Genomic DNA, 17,471 nt, shown 5'->3' on the forward strand with positions numbered 1-17,471 from the left:
AAAACCATTTTTTTTAGGGACCACCTCACATTTGAAGTCAGTTTGAGGGGTCTATATGGCTGAAAATACCCAAAAGTGACACCATTCTAAAAACTGCACCCCTCAAGGTGCACAAAACCACATTCAAGAAGTTTATTAACCCTTCAGGTGCTTCACAGCAGCAGAAGCAACATGGAAGGAAAAAATGAACATTTAACTTTTTAGTCACAAAAATGATTTTTCAGCAACAATTTTTTTTATTTTCCCAATGGTAAAAGGAGAAACTGAACCACGTACGTTGTTGTCCAATTTGTCCTGAGTACGCTGATACCTCATATGTGGGGGTAAACCACTGTTTGGGCGCACGGCAGGGCTTGGAAGGGAAGGAGCGCCATTTGACTTTTTGAATGAAAAATTGGCTGCACTCTTTAGCGGACACCATGTCACATTTGGAGAGCCCCCGTGTGCCTAAAAATTGGAGCTCCCCCACAAGTGACCCCATTTTGGAAACTAGACGCCCCAAGGAACTTATCTAGATGCATAGTGAGCCCTTTAAACCCCCAGGTGCTTCACAAATTGATCCGTAAAAATGAAAAAGTACTTTTTTTTCACAAAAAAATTCTTTTAGCCTCAATTTTTTCATTTTCACATGGACAACAGGATAAAATGGATCCTAAAATTTGTTTGGCAATTTCTCCTGAGTACACCGATACTTCACATGTGGGGGTAAACCACTGTTTGGGCACATGGTAAGGCTCGGAAGGGAAGGAGCGCCATTTGACTTTTTGAATGAAAAATTATCTCCATCGATAGCGGACACCATGTCGCGTTTGGAGAGACCCTGTGTGCTTAAACATTGGAGCTCCCCCACAAGTGACCCCATTTTGGAAACTGGACCCCCCAAGGAACTTATCTAGATGCCTAGTGAGCACTTTAAACCCTCAGGTGCTTCACAAATTGATCCGTAAAAATGAAAAAGTACTTTTTTTTCACAAAAAATTTATTTTCGCCTCAATTTTTTCATTTTCACATGGGCAATAGGATAAAATGGATCCTAAAATTTGTTGAGCAATTTCTCCCGAGTACGCCGATACCTCATATGTGGGGGTAAACCACTGTTTGGGCACACGGCAGGGCTCGGAAGGGAAGGCGCGCCATTTAACTTTTTGAATGGAAAATTAGCTCCAATTGTTAGCGGACACCATGTCGCATTTGGAGAGCCCCTGTGTGCCTATGCAATGGAGCTCCCCCACAAGTGACCCCATTTTGGAAACTAGACCCCCCAAGGAACTTATCTAGATGCATACTGAGCACTTTAAACCCCCAGGTGCTTCACAGAAGTTTATAATGCAGAGCCATGAAAATAAAAAATAATTTTTCTTTTCTCAAAAATGATTTTTTAGCCTGGAATTTCCTATTTTGCCAATGGTAATAGGAGAAATTGGACCACAAATGTTGTTGTCCAGTTTGTCCTGAGTATGCAGATACCCCATATGTGGGGGTAAACCACTGTTTGGGCGCACGGCAGGGCTCAGAAGGGAAGGCACGCCATTTGGCTTTTTAAATGGAAAATTATCTCCAATCATTAGCGGACACCATGTCGCGTTTGGAGAGCCCCTGTGTGCCTAAACATTGGAGATCCCCCACAAATTACCCCATTTTGGAAACTAGACCCCCAAAGGAACTAATCTAGATGTGTAGTGAGCACTTTGAACCCTCAAGTGCTTCACAGAAGTTTATAACGCAGAGCCATGAAAATAAAAAAAAAAAATTATTTTCTCAAAAATGAATTTTAGCCCGCAATTTTTTATTTTCCCAAGGGTAACAGGAGAAATTTGACCCCAAAAGTTGTTGTCCAGTTTCTCCTGAGTACGCTGATACCCCATATGTGGGGGTAAACCACTGTTTAGGCACATGCTGGGGCTCGGAAGTGAAGTAGTGACGTTTTGAAATGCAGACTTTGATGGAATGCTCTGCGGGCGTCACGTTGCGTTTGCAGAGCCCCTGATGTGGCTAAACAGTAGAAACCCCCCACAAGTGACCCCATTTTGGAAACTAGACCCCGAAAGGAACTTATCTAGATGTGAGGTGAGCACTTTGAACCCCCAAGTGCTTCACAGAAGTTCATAACACAGAGCAGTGAAAATAATAAATACGTTTTCTTTCCTCAAAAATAATTTTTTAGCCCAGAATTTTTTATTTTCCCAAGGGTTACAGGAGAAATTGGACCACAAAAGTTGTTGTCCAGTTTCTCCTGAGTACGCTGATACCCCATGTGTGGGGGTAAACCACTGTTTGGGCACACGTGGGGGCTCAGAAGGGAAGTAGTGACTTTTGAAATGCAGACTTTGATGGAATGGTCTGCGGGCGTCACATTGCGTTTGCAGAGCCCCTGGTGTGCCTAAACAGTAGAAACCCCCCACAAGTGACCCCATTTTGGAAACTAGACCCCCAAAGGAACTTATCTAGATGTGTGGTGAGCACTTTCAACCCCCAAGTGCTTTACAGAAGTTTATGACGCAGAGCCGTGAAAATAATAAATACGTTTTCTTTCCTCAAAAATAATTTTTAGCCCAGAATTTTTTATTTTCCCAAGGGTTACAGGAGAAATTGGACCACAAAAGTTGTTGTTCAGTTTCTCCTGAGTACGCTGATGCCCCATGTGTGGGGGTAAACCACTGTTTGGGCACACGTGGGGGCTCAGAAGGGAAGTAGTGACTTTTGAAATGCAGACTTTGATGGAATGGTCTGCGGGCGTCACGTTGCGTTTGCAGAGCCCCTGGTGTGCCTAAACAGTAGAAACCCCCCACAAGTGACCCCATTTTGGAAACTAGACCCCCCAAGGAACTTATCTAGATATGTGGTGAGCACTTTGAACCCCCAAGTGCTTCACAGACGTTTACAACGCAGAGCCGTGAAAATAAAAAATCATTTTTCTTTCCTCAAAAATGATGTTTTAGCAAGCAATTTTTTATTTTCTCAAGGGTAACAGGAGAAATTGGACCCCAGTAATTGTTGCGCAGTTTGTCCTGAGTATGCTGGTACCCCATATGTGGGGGTAAACCACTGTTTGGGCACACGTCGGGGTTCGGAAGTGAGGGAGCACCATTTGAATTTTTGAATACAAGATTGGCTGGAATCAATGGTGGCGCCATGTTGCGTTTGGAGACCCCCTGAAGTGCCTAAACAGTGGAAACCCCTCAATTCTACCTCCAACACACCCCTAACCCTTATCCCAACTGTAGCCGTAACCCTAATCACAACCCTAACCCCAACACACCCCTAACCACAACCCTAACCCCAACACACCCCTAACCCTAACCACAACCCTAATTCCAACCCAACTCTAAGGCTATGTGCCAACGTTGCGGATTCGTATGAGATTTTTCAGCATCATTTTTGAAAAATCCGCGGGTAAAAGGCACTGCGTTTTACCTGTGGATTTACCGTGGATTTCCAGTGTTTTTTGTGCGGATTTCACCTGTGGATTCCTATTGAGGAACAGGTGTAAAACGCTGCGGAATCCGCACAAAGAATTGGCATGCTGCGGAAAATACAACGCAGCGTTCCCGCGCGGTATTTTCTGCACCATGGGCACAGCGGATTTGGTTTTCCATATGTTTACATGGTACTGTAAACCCGATGGAACACTGCTGCGGATCCGCAGCGGCCAATCCGCACCGTGTGCACATAGCCTAATTCTAAAGGTATGTGCACACGCTGCGGAAAACGCTGCGGATCCGCAGCAGTTTCCCATGAGTTTACAGTTCAATGTGAACCTATGGGAACCAAAAATCGCTGTACACATGCTGCGGAAAAACTGCACGGAAACGCAGCGGTTTACATTCCGCAGCATGTCACTTCTTTCTGCGGATTCCGCAGCGGTTTTAGAACTGCTCCAATAGAAAATCGCAGTTGTAAAACCGCAGTGAAATGCGCAGAAAAACCGCGGTAAATCCACGATAAATCGGCAGTGGTTTAGCACTGTGGATTTTTCAAATCCGCTGCGGAAAAATCCGCATAGGACCAGAATACGTGTGCACATACCGAAACCCTAACCCTAGCCCTAACCCTACCCCTAACCCTACCCCTAACCCTAGCCCTACCCCTAACCCTACCCCTAACCCTAACCCTACCCCTAACCCTAACCCTACCCCTAACCCTAACCCTACCCCTAACCCTACCCCTAACCCTAACCCTAGTTCTTACCCCAACCTTAGTGAAAAAAAAAAAAATTCTTTATTTTTTTTATTGTCCCTATCTATGGGGGTGACAAAGGGGGGGGGTCATTTACTATTTTTTTTATTTTGATCACTGAGATAGGATATATCTCAGTGATCAAAATTCACTCTGGAACGAATCTGCCGGCCGGAAGATTCGGCGGGCGCACTGCACATGCGCCCGCCATTTTGGAAGATGGCGGCGCCCAGGAAAGAAGACGGACGGACCTCGGGCGGCCAGGTAAGTATAAGGGGGGGGAGATCAGGGCACGGGGGGGGCGTCGGAGCACGGGGGGGTGGATCGGATCATGGGGGGGGTGGATCGGAACACGGGAGGGAGGATTGGAGCACGGGGAAGGATTGGAGCACGGGGTGAGGGATCGCTGTGCGGGGGGGGTGGATCGGAGCACGGGGGGGGGGTCGCTGTGTGCGGGGGGGGGATCGGAGTGCGGGGGGGTTTGATTGCAGCACAGGGGGTGTGATTGGTGCACGGGGAAGTGGACAGGAGGACGGGGGAGCGGAGCACAGGACGGAGGGGAGCGGACCACAGATCGGGGGGCTGGGGGGGCGATCGGAGGGGTGGGGTGGGTGCACATAAGTGTTTCCAGCCATGGCCGATGATATTGCAGCATCGGCCATGGCTGGATTGTAATATTTCACCAGTTTTTTAGGTGAAATATTACAAATCGCTCTGATTGGCAGTTTCACTTTCAACAGCCAATCAGAGCGATCGTAGCCACGAGGGGGTGAAGCCACCCCCCCTGGGCTAAACTACCACTCCCCCTGTCCCTGCAGATCGGGTGAAATGGGAGTTAACCCTTTCACCCGGCCTGCAGGGACGCGATCTTTCCATGACGCATATGCTGCGTCATGGGTCGGAATGGCACCGACTTTCATGACGCAGCGTATGCGTCAAAGGTCGGGAAGGGGTTAACTGGGAAACAGAAACCTGTGAAACCCATAAAGGCAACAGGTTTCTGCTAATAACCAAGAAAAATTATCTTTCACAATTGGTGCAGAATCCAACCAGAGGAGCAGCACTTTTAGACCTAATACTATCTAATAGACCTGACAGAATAACAAATCTGCAGGTGGTCGGGCATTTAGGAAATAGCGACCACAATATTGTGCAGTTTCACCTGTCTTTCACTAGGGGGACTTGTCAGGGAGTCACAAAAACATTGAACTTTAGGAAGGCAAAGTTTGAACAGCTTAGAGATGCCCTTAATCTGGTAGACTGGGACAATATCCTCAGAAATAAGAATACAGATAATAAATGGGAAATGTTTAAGAACATCCTAAATAGGCAGTGTAAGCGGTTTATACCTTGTGGGAATAAAAGGACTAGAAATAGGGAAAACCCAATGTGGCTAAACAAAGAAGTAAGACAGGCAATTAACAGTAAAAAGAAAGCATTTGCACTACTAAAGCAGGATGGCACCATTGAAGCTCTAAAAAACTATAGGGAGAAAAATACTTTATCTAAAAAACTAATTAAAGCTGCCAAAAAGGAAACAGAGAAGCACATTGCTAAGGAGAGTAAAACTAATCCCAAACTGTTCTTCAACTATATCAATAGTAAAAGAATAAAAACTGAAAATGTAGGCCCCTTAAAAAATAGTGAGGAAAGAATGGTTGTAGATGACGAGGAAAAAGCTAACATATTAAACACCTTCTTCTCCACGGTATTCACGGTGGAAAATGAAATGCTAGGTGAAATCCCAAGAAACAATGAAAACCCTATATTAAGGGTCACCAATCTAACCCAAGAAGAGGTGCGAAACCGGCTAAATAAGATTAAAATAGATAAATCTCCGGGTCCGGATGGCATACACCCACGAGTACTAAGAGAACTAAGTAATGTAATAGATAAACCATTATTTCTTATTTTTAGTGACTCTATAGCGACAGGGTCTGTTCCGCAGGACTGGCGCATAGCAAATGTGGTGCCAATATTCAAAAAGGGCTCTAAAAGTGAACCTGGAAATTATAGGCCAGTAAGTCTAACCTCTATTGTTGGTAAAATATTTGAAGGGTTTCTGAGGGATGTTATTCTGGATTATCTCAATGAGAATAACTGTTTAACTCCATATCAGCATGGGTTTATGAGAAATCGCTCCTGTCAAACCAATCTAATCAGTTTTTATGAAGAGGTAAGCTATAGGCTGGACCACGGTGAGTCATTGGACGTGGTATATCTCGATTTTTCCAAAGCGTTTGATACCGTGCCGCACAAGAGGTTGGTACACAAAATGAGAATGCTTGGTCTGGGGGAAAATGTGTGTAAATGGGTTAGTAACTGGCTTAGTGATAGAAAGCAGAGGGTGGTTATAAATGGTATAGTCTCTAACTGGGTCGCTGTGACCAGTGGGGTACCGCAGGGGTCAGTATTGGGACCTGTTCTCTTCAACATATTCATTAATGATCTGGTAGAAGGTTTACACAGTAAAATATCGATATTTGCAGATGATACAAAACTATGTAAAGCAGTTAATACAAGAGAAGATAGTATTCTGCTACAGATGGATCTGGATAAGTTGGAAACTTGGGCTGAAAGGTGGCAGATGAGGTTTAACAATGATAAATGTAAGGTTATACACATGGGAAGAAGGAATCAATATCACCATTACACACTGAACGGGAAACCACTGGGTAAATCTGACAGGGAGAAGGACTTGGGGATCCTAGTTAATGATAAACTTACCTGGAGCAGCCAGTGCCAGGCAGCAGCTGCCAAGGCAAACAGGATCATGGGGTGCATTAAAAGAGGTCTGGATACACATGATGAGAGCATTATACTGCCTCTGTACAAATCCCTAGTTAGACCGCACATGGAGTACTGTGTCCAGTTTTGGGCACCGGTGCTCAGGAAGGATATAATGGAACTAGAGAGAGTACAAAGGAGGGCAACAAAATTAATAAAGGGGATGGGAGAACTACAATACCCAGATAGATTAGCGAAATTAGGATTATTTAGTCTAGAAAAAAGACGACTGAGGGGCGATCTAATAACCATGTATAAGTATATAAGGGGACAATACAAATATCTCGCTGAGGATCTGTTTATACCAAGGAAGGTGACGGGCACAAGGGGGCATTCTTTGCGTCTGGAGGAGAGAAGGTTTTTCCACCAACATAGAAGAGGATTCTTTACTGTTAGGGCAGTGAGAATCTGGAATTGCTTGCCTGAGGAGGTGGTGATGGCGAACTCAGTCGAGGGGTTCAAGAGAGGCCTGGATGTCTTCCTGGAGCAGAACAATATTGTATCATACAATTATTAGGTTCTGTAGAAGGACGTAGATCTGGGTATTTATTATGATGGAATATAGGCTGAACTGGATGGACAAATGTCTTTTTTCGGCCTTACTAACTATGTTACTATGTTACTATGATACCTATGGCATCCACGGCTCCTGTTTTGGTGAGCTGATTTGCCAGGATGTTGTGTGTGCGACACGACAGGCCGACTAAGGTGCTATGGGCTCCTATCTCATCTAGCGGCAACAAAATACTGACCTGGCTAGTGAATCTGGCTTCTGCAAATCGATTCTCTCATCTCTACTATTGGACGATCCTTCATTAATTAAAGTTTTTGCTCTTCTTTTTTTCCTGCTGCTCCCGTTGAGTATTTTTCATGATTTTTTTTTTTTTAAATCCACCAAAAGTTTCCAGAGATACGGACATTTTTTTTTAATTAGTCCTATTTATTTATTTCCTTTACTAACAGGGCGTGGCTAAAAGGGTAATAATGCAGAATATCCTAAAAACACGCCCCTGAGGATCCTGCTAGCCACACCCCCATAGGATTAGCACTAAATAAAAAAAGCCCATATTTCTTGAACTGCATGAACTATTAACAGAAAAGGAATATTCAGGCAATCAACGGTATTAAAATAATAAAATATGACCAAATGTGGGCCATTTTTTACTTGGTTACTGGCCCTCTTTAACTCCTTTATGACATGTGACGTAAACTTACATCATATGCCAGCTCCCTGACTTTTATGCAGGCTCACACATCTAGCATACAAGACATCTTTCCTCACACATGGCAGCAGATTTAATCAGTCATCATGTGCCTCTAACAGCCACGGGTGGAGTGCAGCTCTGCCTACGGCTGTTAATCTGTTAAATCCTGCTGTCAATCTCTGACAGCGGCATTTCAGATGTGCCAGCTGGGCGAGCATTGCTCCATGCTCCCATCGGCGCCCCTATGATGTGAATGAGGGGCGCTGATGGGTTGTCTTGACAGCTGAGGGTCTGCTGAAAACCCATGTGCCTGTCATTACAGTCCTCTTGGGAAAGCCGGCTCGTGGCCGAAAATCATAGGAGAAGAAGCAGTGCGAAACGCGCGTCGGGGCAGAGGGACGCTGAGAGGATTCCACGTAGCTGCACATTAGGTATTGTAACAATTTGTTACTTATTATGGTTGAGCCCTTGTTATTGCATCACTGAGCACACACAGACACGTGGGATTAATATAGCCATATCCCTCCGTTTAGGGAATTCCAAGGAGGTTATTATAGGTTTATTACAGTTCAGTTAAATTTCCCATGTGAAAAAGTGTTTTTGCTCTAACATATAGGGAGTTGCACCACTATGTATACAGCTAATAGTTAGGAATACCCTATGGCATTGTAGTCCCTCATCAAAGGACCTTAGCACCCTTGTTTTGTTTTGTAATATTGTCTTTTAAAGGAAATTATTAATAAAAGTGATTTTATTTAAGTACTACTTGGGGATCTGTTCTTTATCATCAATTGATCACTAGAAGTGATAATATGTTTATTAAAAGCGATAGTATTATCGCAGCTTTAAGTCTATTAAATCCAGCAAAAAGTGAAAAAAAAAGTTTTAAAAAATATGAAAAAAACCCCCACAAATGTTTACATTACCCCTCTTTTGCCACATTCAAAATAAAACACCTATTTGGTATCGCTGCATTCGTAAAAGTCCGATCTATTAAAGTATGAAATAAATTAATCCGATCGGTAAATGGCGTAATGAAAAAAAGTCAAAACGCCAGAGTTACATTTTTTTGCCTACTGCAATATTTCAATAAAATATGATAAGAGATCAAAACATAATTTCTGCCCCAAAATGGTATCGGTAAAAACTTCACTTCAGGGCGCAAACAAAAAAAAACATCACCCGGCCCCATAACCGTTATGGGTCTCGTAAAATGTCGACAAAAGCAAAAATAATTTCTTATAAATTTACGAATTTTATTTCACCACTTAATTGAAAAAAACAAACCAAATCTTTACACGTTTGGTATCTGCGTACTCGTACTGACCTGGGAAATAATACTGCCCAGCCAGTTTTGCCGTATAGTGAATATAGTAAATAAAAAAGTAAAAAAAAAATAATTGTAGTTTTACACTTTTTTTTGCAATTTCAACGCAATTTGATTTTTTTTCCCCGGTTTCCAGTACACTATATGGTAAAATCAATGGTGTCATTCAAAAGTACAACTCATCCTGCAAAAAAAAAACTGTGGCCGCCAATCATAGATCGTTTTGTATAACTCATTAGCAGATAATCTGTGTAATTTAACACACAAAGAAATAATATAGCAATTAGGATCAGACATATCGGGGCAGGCAGTATGCAGCGAGAGGTGCTGCTGAGTAATTTGCAGGTTTTCCCAAGAGGCTTTGCAGGATACTGGTTCTCCAAGTTCTCAGTCACTTCCCTGTGCGGCGAGAGTGTGTGAATGTCTCAGTGCAGGACGGTCCCGGGACGTCTTGGGTTCCTGCCCTGTGACCTCCGCAGGTAAAGTGACATCTAGAGGTAGAAGAGACTGCTGGAGTTGGGGTGCACTTCATAGAGATCATGTTATGGGCAATGTGATTCATTTCCTGGCTCCTCCGCTGCTTGCGGTGTAACCGGAGACTGCACGGACAAGAGTCGTAATTGTGCACGTACCAGAGGAAAAGATGCAATCACTTCCATAACCCTTCATGTTCATTCTTGGCAAAGACTTCATTCAAATCCTGGTTTCTTTGTTTTTGTCTTAAAGAGGAATTGAATTTTTAAATATTTGTGAAGGCAAGACCTCCGGGCAAAAAAAAGAAGTGTGAATGTGTTTTGCATTACACCTGATTCCGTACAGAGCGGAATTGCTTTCTGCGCACCCCGTGAATGTCATAGTCATCCATTTGGCACACATGGTCATTGACATCTGACGTAGTCCTCCGCGGCAGTCGATACCAGGGTAGTCTTTACTTCTGTGCATGGCATCCTCGCAATATTATTATGTCTCAAAGACCTAATAAATGCTAGAGGTTCCCTAAGGGAAGAGTCAGACGTCGGTATAAATCGGACCACAATACTCAGACTGGCCAGCCCAAGCGTGCATAGAAATAATTGAAGCTGACTGACACTTTGGACGGTAGAGCCGCCAGCCAGTCCGACCATTGCGTTCCGATGTGTTTGACCGTCTGACTCTGCCCTAACAGTCGTGTATCTGCATAATCATCATATGGTCGGGTCAGATTTTCATCCTCTGGAATTAAACAAGGAGCTTTCCATACAATGACCGCAGGCAAAACATCAAAACAAGTTACACAAAAAAATGAGATTTAGCGGTTAAAATTGGAATACCCCTTTAATTCAAGCTGTAAAGTCAGCAAATAAAGTTTGTTTAAACTTACTGCTAAATGGAAACTGCCAACAAGCAGGATAGCCGCAGCTGACAGTTCATAAAAGAGTGGTCCAGCACTTTAATATTGATCATGTATTTTTAGGATAGGTCATCAATACTAGATCAGTAGGGGTACAACATCCGGCAGTCCAACATCCGGCAGTCCACCAGTACCGGCGGTGGCTGGATGTGCTTAGTAGTAGACCGAAATCACGCAGCACCATCAACGGTATAGTGGTCACAGCAGCATTCATCTGAATAGGTGCGGATGTGCAGTACCTGGCAGCAGCCACTAAATAGTTGGCGGAGCTGCGCTGTGTAGCTCTATAATTGATCACATCTGGCTGACACCAGGAAAAGCTGATTGGTGGGAGTATGTGGTGTCACACCTACGCCGCTGTTCTCCTGAATCCAGCGATGTCTTCATTTTGTTTCTGCTCCTCTCCTTCCCTGAGATATGGCCCTTTCTTCCCTGTATAAATCTAGTCTTTTTATCCAAGTGGGCATGGTCCACAAATATTCTCAGTGGGAATCTTCTTGAGGAAACATTCACAGTTGGCTAAAAAAAAACCTAAAAGTTACACACAGGTAAGAGGAGGCCATATCACAGGAACAGAGAAAAGCAGGAACAAAAGAAAAACATCGCCGGATTCAGAAGAACAGCGGCATCTACATCAGATAAGAAAATGACAAATTTGTGGTAAGTGACAGTTTCTTGTTAAAAGAGGTAAATACCGGAACTTAGAAGATTACATTCACTACTGTTGGTCATGGCAGGACATGGAACCTCCAGCCAAGCGGCTGAAACCTACAGTCTCACTAGATTATAATTTGGTTTCTCAAGCACCAGCCTCCTCCTCCTCACCTCTCTTTGAGGACATCACCTTCCCTCAAGATAAGGCGCTACAGAATGAAAGAATCAAGTGGAAGAGACCTAAGGTAATTAATGACACTTCTCATAAACCAGAGCCAAAGACCTTTCATCGCCCAGAACTAAGGTTCAGACTTCTGCCTCATCCCTGAAATTAAAAATCCCAAGCAAAGACAAAGTGGCTGGTCGGCACACCTTCTAGCACTTTGGGCAGATACCCTCCTGGCTCCTAACACTTTGGGTAGACATCCTCCTGGCTTATAACACTTTGCGTAGACATCCTCCTGGCTCCTAGCATTTTGGGTAGACATCCTCCTGGCTCCCAGAACTTTGGGTAGACACCCTCCTGGCTCCCAGCGCTTTGGGTAGACACCCTCCTGGTTCCCAGCGCTTTGGGTAGGCACCCTCCTGGTTCCCAGCGCTTTGGGTAGGCACCCTCCTGGTTCCCAGCGCTTTGGGTAGACACCCTCCTGGCTCCCAGCGCTTTGGGTAGACACCCTCCTGGCTCCCAGCGCTTTGGGTAGACACCCTCCTGGCTCCCAGAGCTTTGGGTAGACACCCTCCTGGCTCCCAGCGCTTTGGGTAGTCACCCTCCTGGCTCCCAGCGCTTTGGGTAGACACCCTCCTGGTTCCCAGCGCTTTGGGTAGGCACCCTCCTGGTTCCCAGCGCTTTGGGTAGGCACCCTCCTGGCTCCCAGCGCTTTGGGTAGACACCCTCCTGGCTCCCAGCGCTTTGGGTAGACACCCTCCTGGCTCCCAGCGCTTTGGGTAGACACCCTCCTGGCTCCCAGCGCTTTGGGTAGACACCCTCCTGGCTCCCAGCGCTTTGGGTAGACACCCTCCTGGCTCCCAGCGCTTTGGGTAGACACCCTCCTGGCTCCCAGCGCTTTGGGTAAACAACCTCCTGGCTCCCAGCGCTTTGGGTAGATACCCTGCTGGCTCCCAGCGCTTTGGGTAGACACCCTCCTGGCTCCCCCCAGATATGCCCTTGTCCTAACAATATTAAAAAACAATCTCACCACTTCACTCTGTCTTCTCCTTGTAGGAAATATGTGAATGTCCCCGCTTTATCGTAGATGGAGCTACCAGGATGGACGTGTGTCAGGGTAACCTGAGTAAGTATGAACCAGGCCTGTCTCAAGACTCATGCCAATGGATATTTCAGGATCCTTGGGTAGATTGTAATACTGGCTTAATTTGACATTCAAGACCCAACCCATGATTTTGCCTCCTTAGATTGAGATTACTCAATACTAGTGATGAGCGAATATACTAGTTACTCGAAATTTCTCGAGCACGCTCGGCGGTCCTCCGAGTATTTTTTTTTTTTAGTGCTCGTAGATTTAGTTTTTCTTGCTGCAGCTGAATGATATACATCTATTAGCCAGCATAAGTACACTACTCAATACCTGACTACTTTCCACATTTTGTGGAGTGGAGTGTGCAAGTGCGTTCGATTGAACCATTGTGTGTCAGATCCTTGACTCATCAGTACATTCTCTTGTAAGGTGATAAATTCCGACCTTTCTAACCTATGGTATATGCTTTAGAGACTTTTTACCCATAATCTCAAAGATGCTTGGTATAGCGGGCATTCCTACTTTCCTTGCGTCAACATTCAGATTGTTCGAAGATGTTGATTTTAGTTTTAGTTCGAATGCCAAACTGAATTGACTTGGCTGGGAAAGGGAGCTTGTGATGTGGGCTCATCAGGGACATCTCCATTTTACAGGTAACTGTTGGTTCCTCTCAGCTGTGGCTTGTCTTTCTCTGTACCCTCAGCTGCTGGAACAAGTGGTCCCCATTGATCAAGATTTTTGGAATGGCTACAATGGCAAATTTAGATTCCAGGTAAACATCATTCATACCAAATCACTGGACACCTATTGGAATAGCTATGTAATACTTATCATCTCTCTTTTATAGTTTTGGCAGTATGGGCGTTGGGTAGAGATTGTGGTCGATGACCTTCTGCCTACAGTCCCTGTCCAGAATAATGGAAAAACTCAATACGATTTACTTTTTGTGCACTCTAAGGACAAGGATGAGTTCTGGAGCTCACTTCTAGAGAAAGCCTATGCAAAGTGAGTGTCACATGAAACCAGTGGTAGACAATCTGAATTTACAATGGTTTGAGATCATCCCATAATGGTTCTTGTTACAGACTGAAAGGAGGTTACTCCACTCTTGAGATGGGATTTGCAGGAGAAGCACTGGAAGACATGACTGGTGGTGTGGTACAAAGCTGTGATACCAGTGGGCCAACTTCAGATTTATGGAGTCACCTCCATAATATGCTTCAGAGAGGAGCTCTTATCTGCTGTGGGAACACTCAGGTGAGAGTTTCCATCGTTCTTCCTAGACATACACTACCTCCAAAAAAAACACTTGACTTGTAGAAAAGCAGCATCAGGTGAACAGGGCTGTGCTTCAAGGGCTATTCCCAACCTGGAAAGTCATCACCAATCCACACGGTAGTTCCAATCAATGGAGCCCATTCTTGGAATTGGTGGAGTCCTCAGGGTAGTTCCAATCAATGGAGCCCATTCTTGGAATTGGTGGAGTCCTCAGGGTAGTTCCAATCAATGGAGCCCATTCTTAGAATTGGTGGAGGTCTCGGCAGTCAGACCCAACAAATCCAAAGAACGTTTCTCTGAAATTCCCCGGAGGCTGTGCTTGTGCTCCACCGTTCCATTATTTCTCTATGAGACTGCTGGACATAGCCAAGTTGGCTTTCTCCAGCAGTTCCATAGAGAATGAATGGAGCAATGGTGACCGCTCTAGTCAAACAGGACATTTCATAGCCCCTCTATTGGGATCCTTGGGGGTCCCAGTGTTTGATCCTCCACCTGTACAGGACTTTTTATTGACACCTCCATTTACAATGTACCATTTAATCCCCAAATAATACAGTCACATAGCTCCCAAATAATAATGCCCAACCATTGCCCAAATTAACATGCACATTGGTAGTAGTAAAAGGTGAAAGACCCCATACAACCACACAGGTTGCACACCCCACTTGCAAGCCCTTATTAGACTTCACCCACTATCGAAAGATCCTGAGGAAATCCAGTATAAATCCCTGTGCCATGTGCCGCTCTGGCAGGCCCTGCTCATAGAACAGTGTAATAAAAACTCAAAAGTTCTTCTGAATTTGTGTGCTCTTTACAAATTTATTTATAATACATTTTTTCCTTTTTGTCCTGTAGGGAGAGATTGAAACATCGAATCTGATGGGGATTCTCAGCTACCACATGTACTCAGTGACCGGGACAAAAGAAGTAAGTGTATGGGAGAGTAATATTGGACATAGCACGGTGTATAGACTCTGCCCAAAGTGACTAGGAGCAGAGCTGCAGTACCTGAGAACGGCCACTACATGGTGTGTGACACTGTAATCTCCAGGCTCCATATACTGATTACATTTAGCTGCTGGCGGAGCTACTTATAGCTGATCGGCAAGGGTGGCAGGTGTCTGATATTGATGGGCCATCAGTTCCTTAATAGTGGCCATCTTTTTTAACAGTGGCAATTAGACTGTATGGCAATGGAGAGGAACATGGCAAAGGTACATGTAATACCCCAGGTAGCCGGTTGTTACAGTGATGTTGCCTTCCTTTCGGGGGGGCGATATCATGCTTGGAGGCAAGGAGGATTCTCTTTACCAGGTAACGCACCCACATTCAACACATTCGGTATCCAGGCCAGAAGGGGGAGCTCTGAACCCGGATTCAGGGGAGCTTCCCCAGCTTTGTGTTCTGGTCTGGAGGAGGAGTTAGATCACTCTGCAGCAGACAGTGAAGAGAGAGAAGTGGAGAGCAGACAACGGAGCCGTTCAGCCAGGACTGAGCTGCAGCTCCAGGAAAGGAAGTGAGTCCGAGGGGTTGAAAGTGGTGGAGCTACTGAGAAAAGGAGCACAGTGGAGAAGGAAAGGGGCGCAGAGGGGAACTGTGACCGGGCACCCTCAGAGCCGAAGCGCAGCAACCGGGAGCCCGAGGCTGTGTTGTACTCCAGGACACACGGCAGAATCGGAGGGCATAGAACTGTATGTGATTTGCCCACACTACACCTGAAGGTGAAGCAGCACCTGAAGAGCCCAGGTCATGATAGAGACCCTATAAAAAGGTACCTCGCACACAAGCGCGAGTAGGACGGCTTATGGACCTCACCTGGTAGAGGGATTCACTATTGCCTCCAGGCCAGCCGGGCCATTCCATCACTTGTTCCTGGTACCCTGGACTGTGGACTGCTACTGTCAGTAAACCAGGTAAAGACGTTACAACTTTGTGTCCTCCACTTATTTGCCAGCATACACCATCCTTGCCCATACACCTTGGGAGACCTTGGGACCCCGCTTCATCTGTGGGAAGCATCACCATCTTGCTGCAACAACATCACCCCAGAGGACACCTTTAAGCAGTGTAGGACCCCTCTGACCGAGAGCCACAGGTGGTGTCACGAACACAAACTTTAATACAAAACCCTTTAAAAGACTTTCCCCTTTAATTGGGTGCCCAGGGCCACGGACCGGGTCGCAGCCACCGTGACATTACCTTTAAGTGCGATCGGACCCGGTACTGAGTACCCCACTGCCCAGGCGGGCGACTCCTACATGTTGGAAAATCCTTTGCGTAGCTCTGATGTAATGTGAATTGACCATAAACTTGTCTATGATAATAATGAGGCCACAAATAAGTGATCTCTGCAGAAGAGGAAGCGTCAGCCTATCACAAGGCTCCATGACCAGAGCAAAAACTGCAAGATTTTCAAATTTAATATTCAAATTTAAAACAAATTGTCCCCCAATTATTTTTTTAAAATGTTTTATAATTTAAAAGTTGAGCGAAAAGAGGGTTGTCTAATTTTCTATTTTCAGGAGCGTACCGCTCTTCTGCCTCATGTCTTCCTGCTTGCTGAAGAGCGGTGTGCTCCTAAAGATTGATAGTGCGCTCTGCCAAAGGTAGGAGGAGTGCAAGAGTAGTGAAGCTGGCCGGATCAATCTATCCAGCCACCTTCAGAAGAGCACCTTGCAAGCACTCACCCCTTGTCTAAGAAACCGTCCACCATCGATAGACTGCAGAGGAGGCCGGTAACTGAGGCAATGGTCAGTAGACAATAGACTTAAATATTTTTCCTTTCTTGATTTTTACGAAGAGATAAAATGCAAAGATGCTCGTTTTTACAAGCAATTTGCAAGTTTTAGCCATTTAATAATTTGAGGCGTCCCCTTTAAACAATAGGTGTTTTCCTGATTAGCCAGCAGGGTAGGAGAAAGAAGTTGTTCAACCACCTTCGTACATGTCATCCCCACCCGGTGATGAGCCGATATCGCCCCTTTCTTTTTCGGCAGTTCTCGGCTCAGCGTTTTTCCAGAAACGATCCGGCCACGTTCCTCCCTGTGTGTGACAACCTAGTAGATCATCAGTGACGGATCATCGCTCCTAGTTCTGCTAATTATAGACAATTTGATGAATTGAATGGAACAAAAACAATTAGAATCAAATACAACAAATGTGTGAACCTCCTCAGCTCTCGGGAACAATGGATGACAACGTCTGAGTCACAATTTGCCGTATTGCCCGCTCCATGCTGGAAATACTATTTCTGCTTTTTGCCTTGCAGCTGTATTATAGCGAGCGGCGGTTTGCCTGTCCGCTGCACATTGTTTGGCGGTGATATGAGGACTCTGTCATTCTAGAATCGTCTCTCTGTAAAGTTTTAACCCTCTTTAGACACCTATCTCTTCCCGCAG

At 45.1% G+C, this 17,471-nt stretch overlaps 1 protein-coding gene across 2 annotated transcripts in view; it reads left to right on the forward strand.

The window, feature by feature from the left end:
* The first annotated feature begins 9,859 nt into the window (after positions 1–9,859).
* Positions 9,860–17,471, forward strand: part of LOC138661692 (calpain-1 catalytic subunit-like) — a 38,746-nt gene continuing 31,134 nt past the window's right edge. The window contains exons 1-7 of one of the 2 annotated variants that reach the window (XM_069746545.1): positions 9,860–9,974; positions 11,623–11,784; positions 12,762–12,831; positions 13,449–13,567; positions 13,643–13,800; positions 13,881–14,052; positions 14,929–15,000. In XM_069746545.1, coding sequence (XP_069602646.1) covers positions 11,626–11,784; positions 12,762–12,831; positions 13,449–13,567; positions 13,643–13,800; positions 13,881–14,052; positions 14,929–15,000 — 750 coding nt within the window. In that variant the 5' untranslated portion in view covers positions 9,860–9,974; positions 11,623–11,625. The remainder of the gene's footprint in view (positions 9,975–11,622; positions 11,785–12,761; positions 12,832–13,448; positions 13,568–13,642; positions 13,801–13,880; positions 14,053–14,928; positions 15,001–17,471) is intronic. The other variant, XM_069746546.1, reaches the window with a different exon arrangement.

The sequence above is a fragment of the Ranitomeya imitator genome, chromosome 2 (genome assembly GCF_032444005.1).
Source record: "Ranitomeya imitator isolate aRanImi1 chromosome 2, aRanImi1.pri, whole genome shotgun sequence".
In the NCBI taxonomy this organism is placed as follows: domain Eukaryota; kingdom Metazoa; phylum Chordata; class Amphibia; order Anura; family Dendrobatidae; genus Ranitomeya; species Ranitomeya imitator.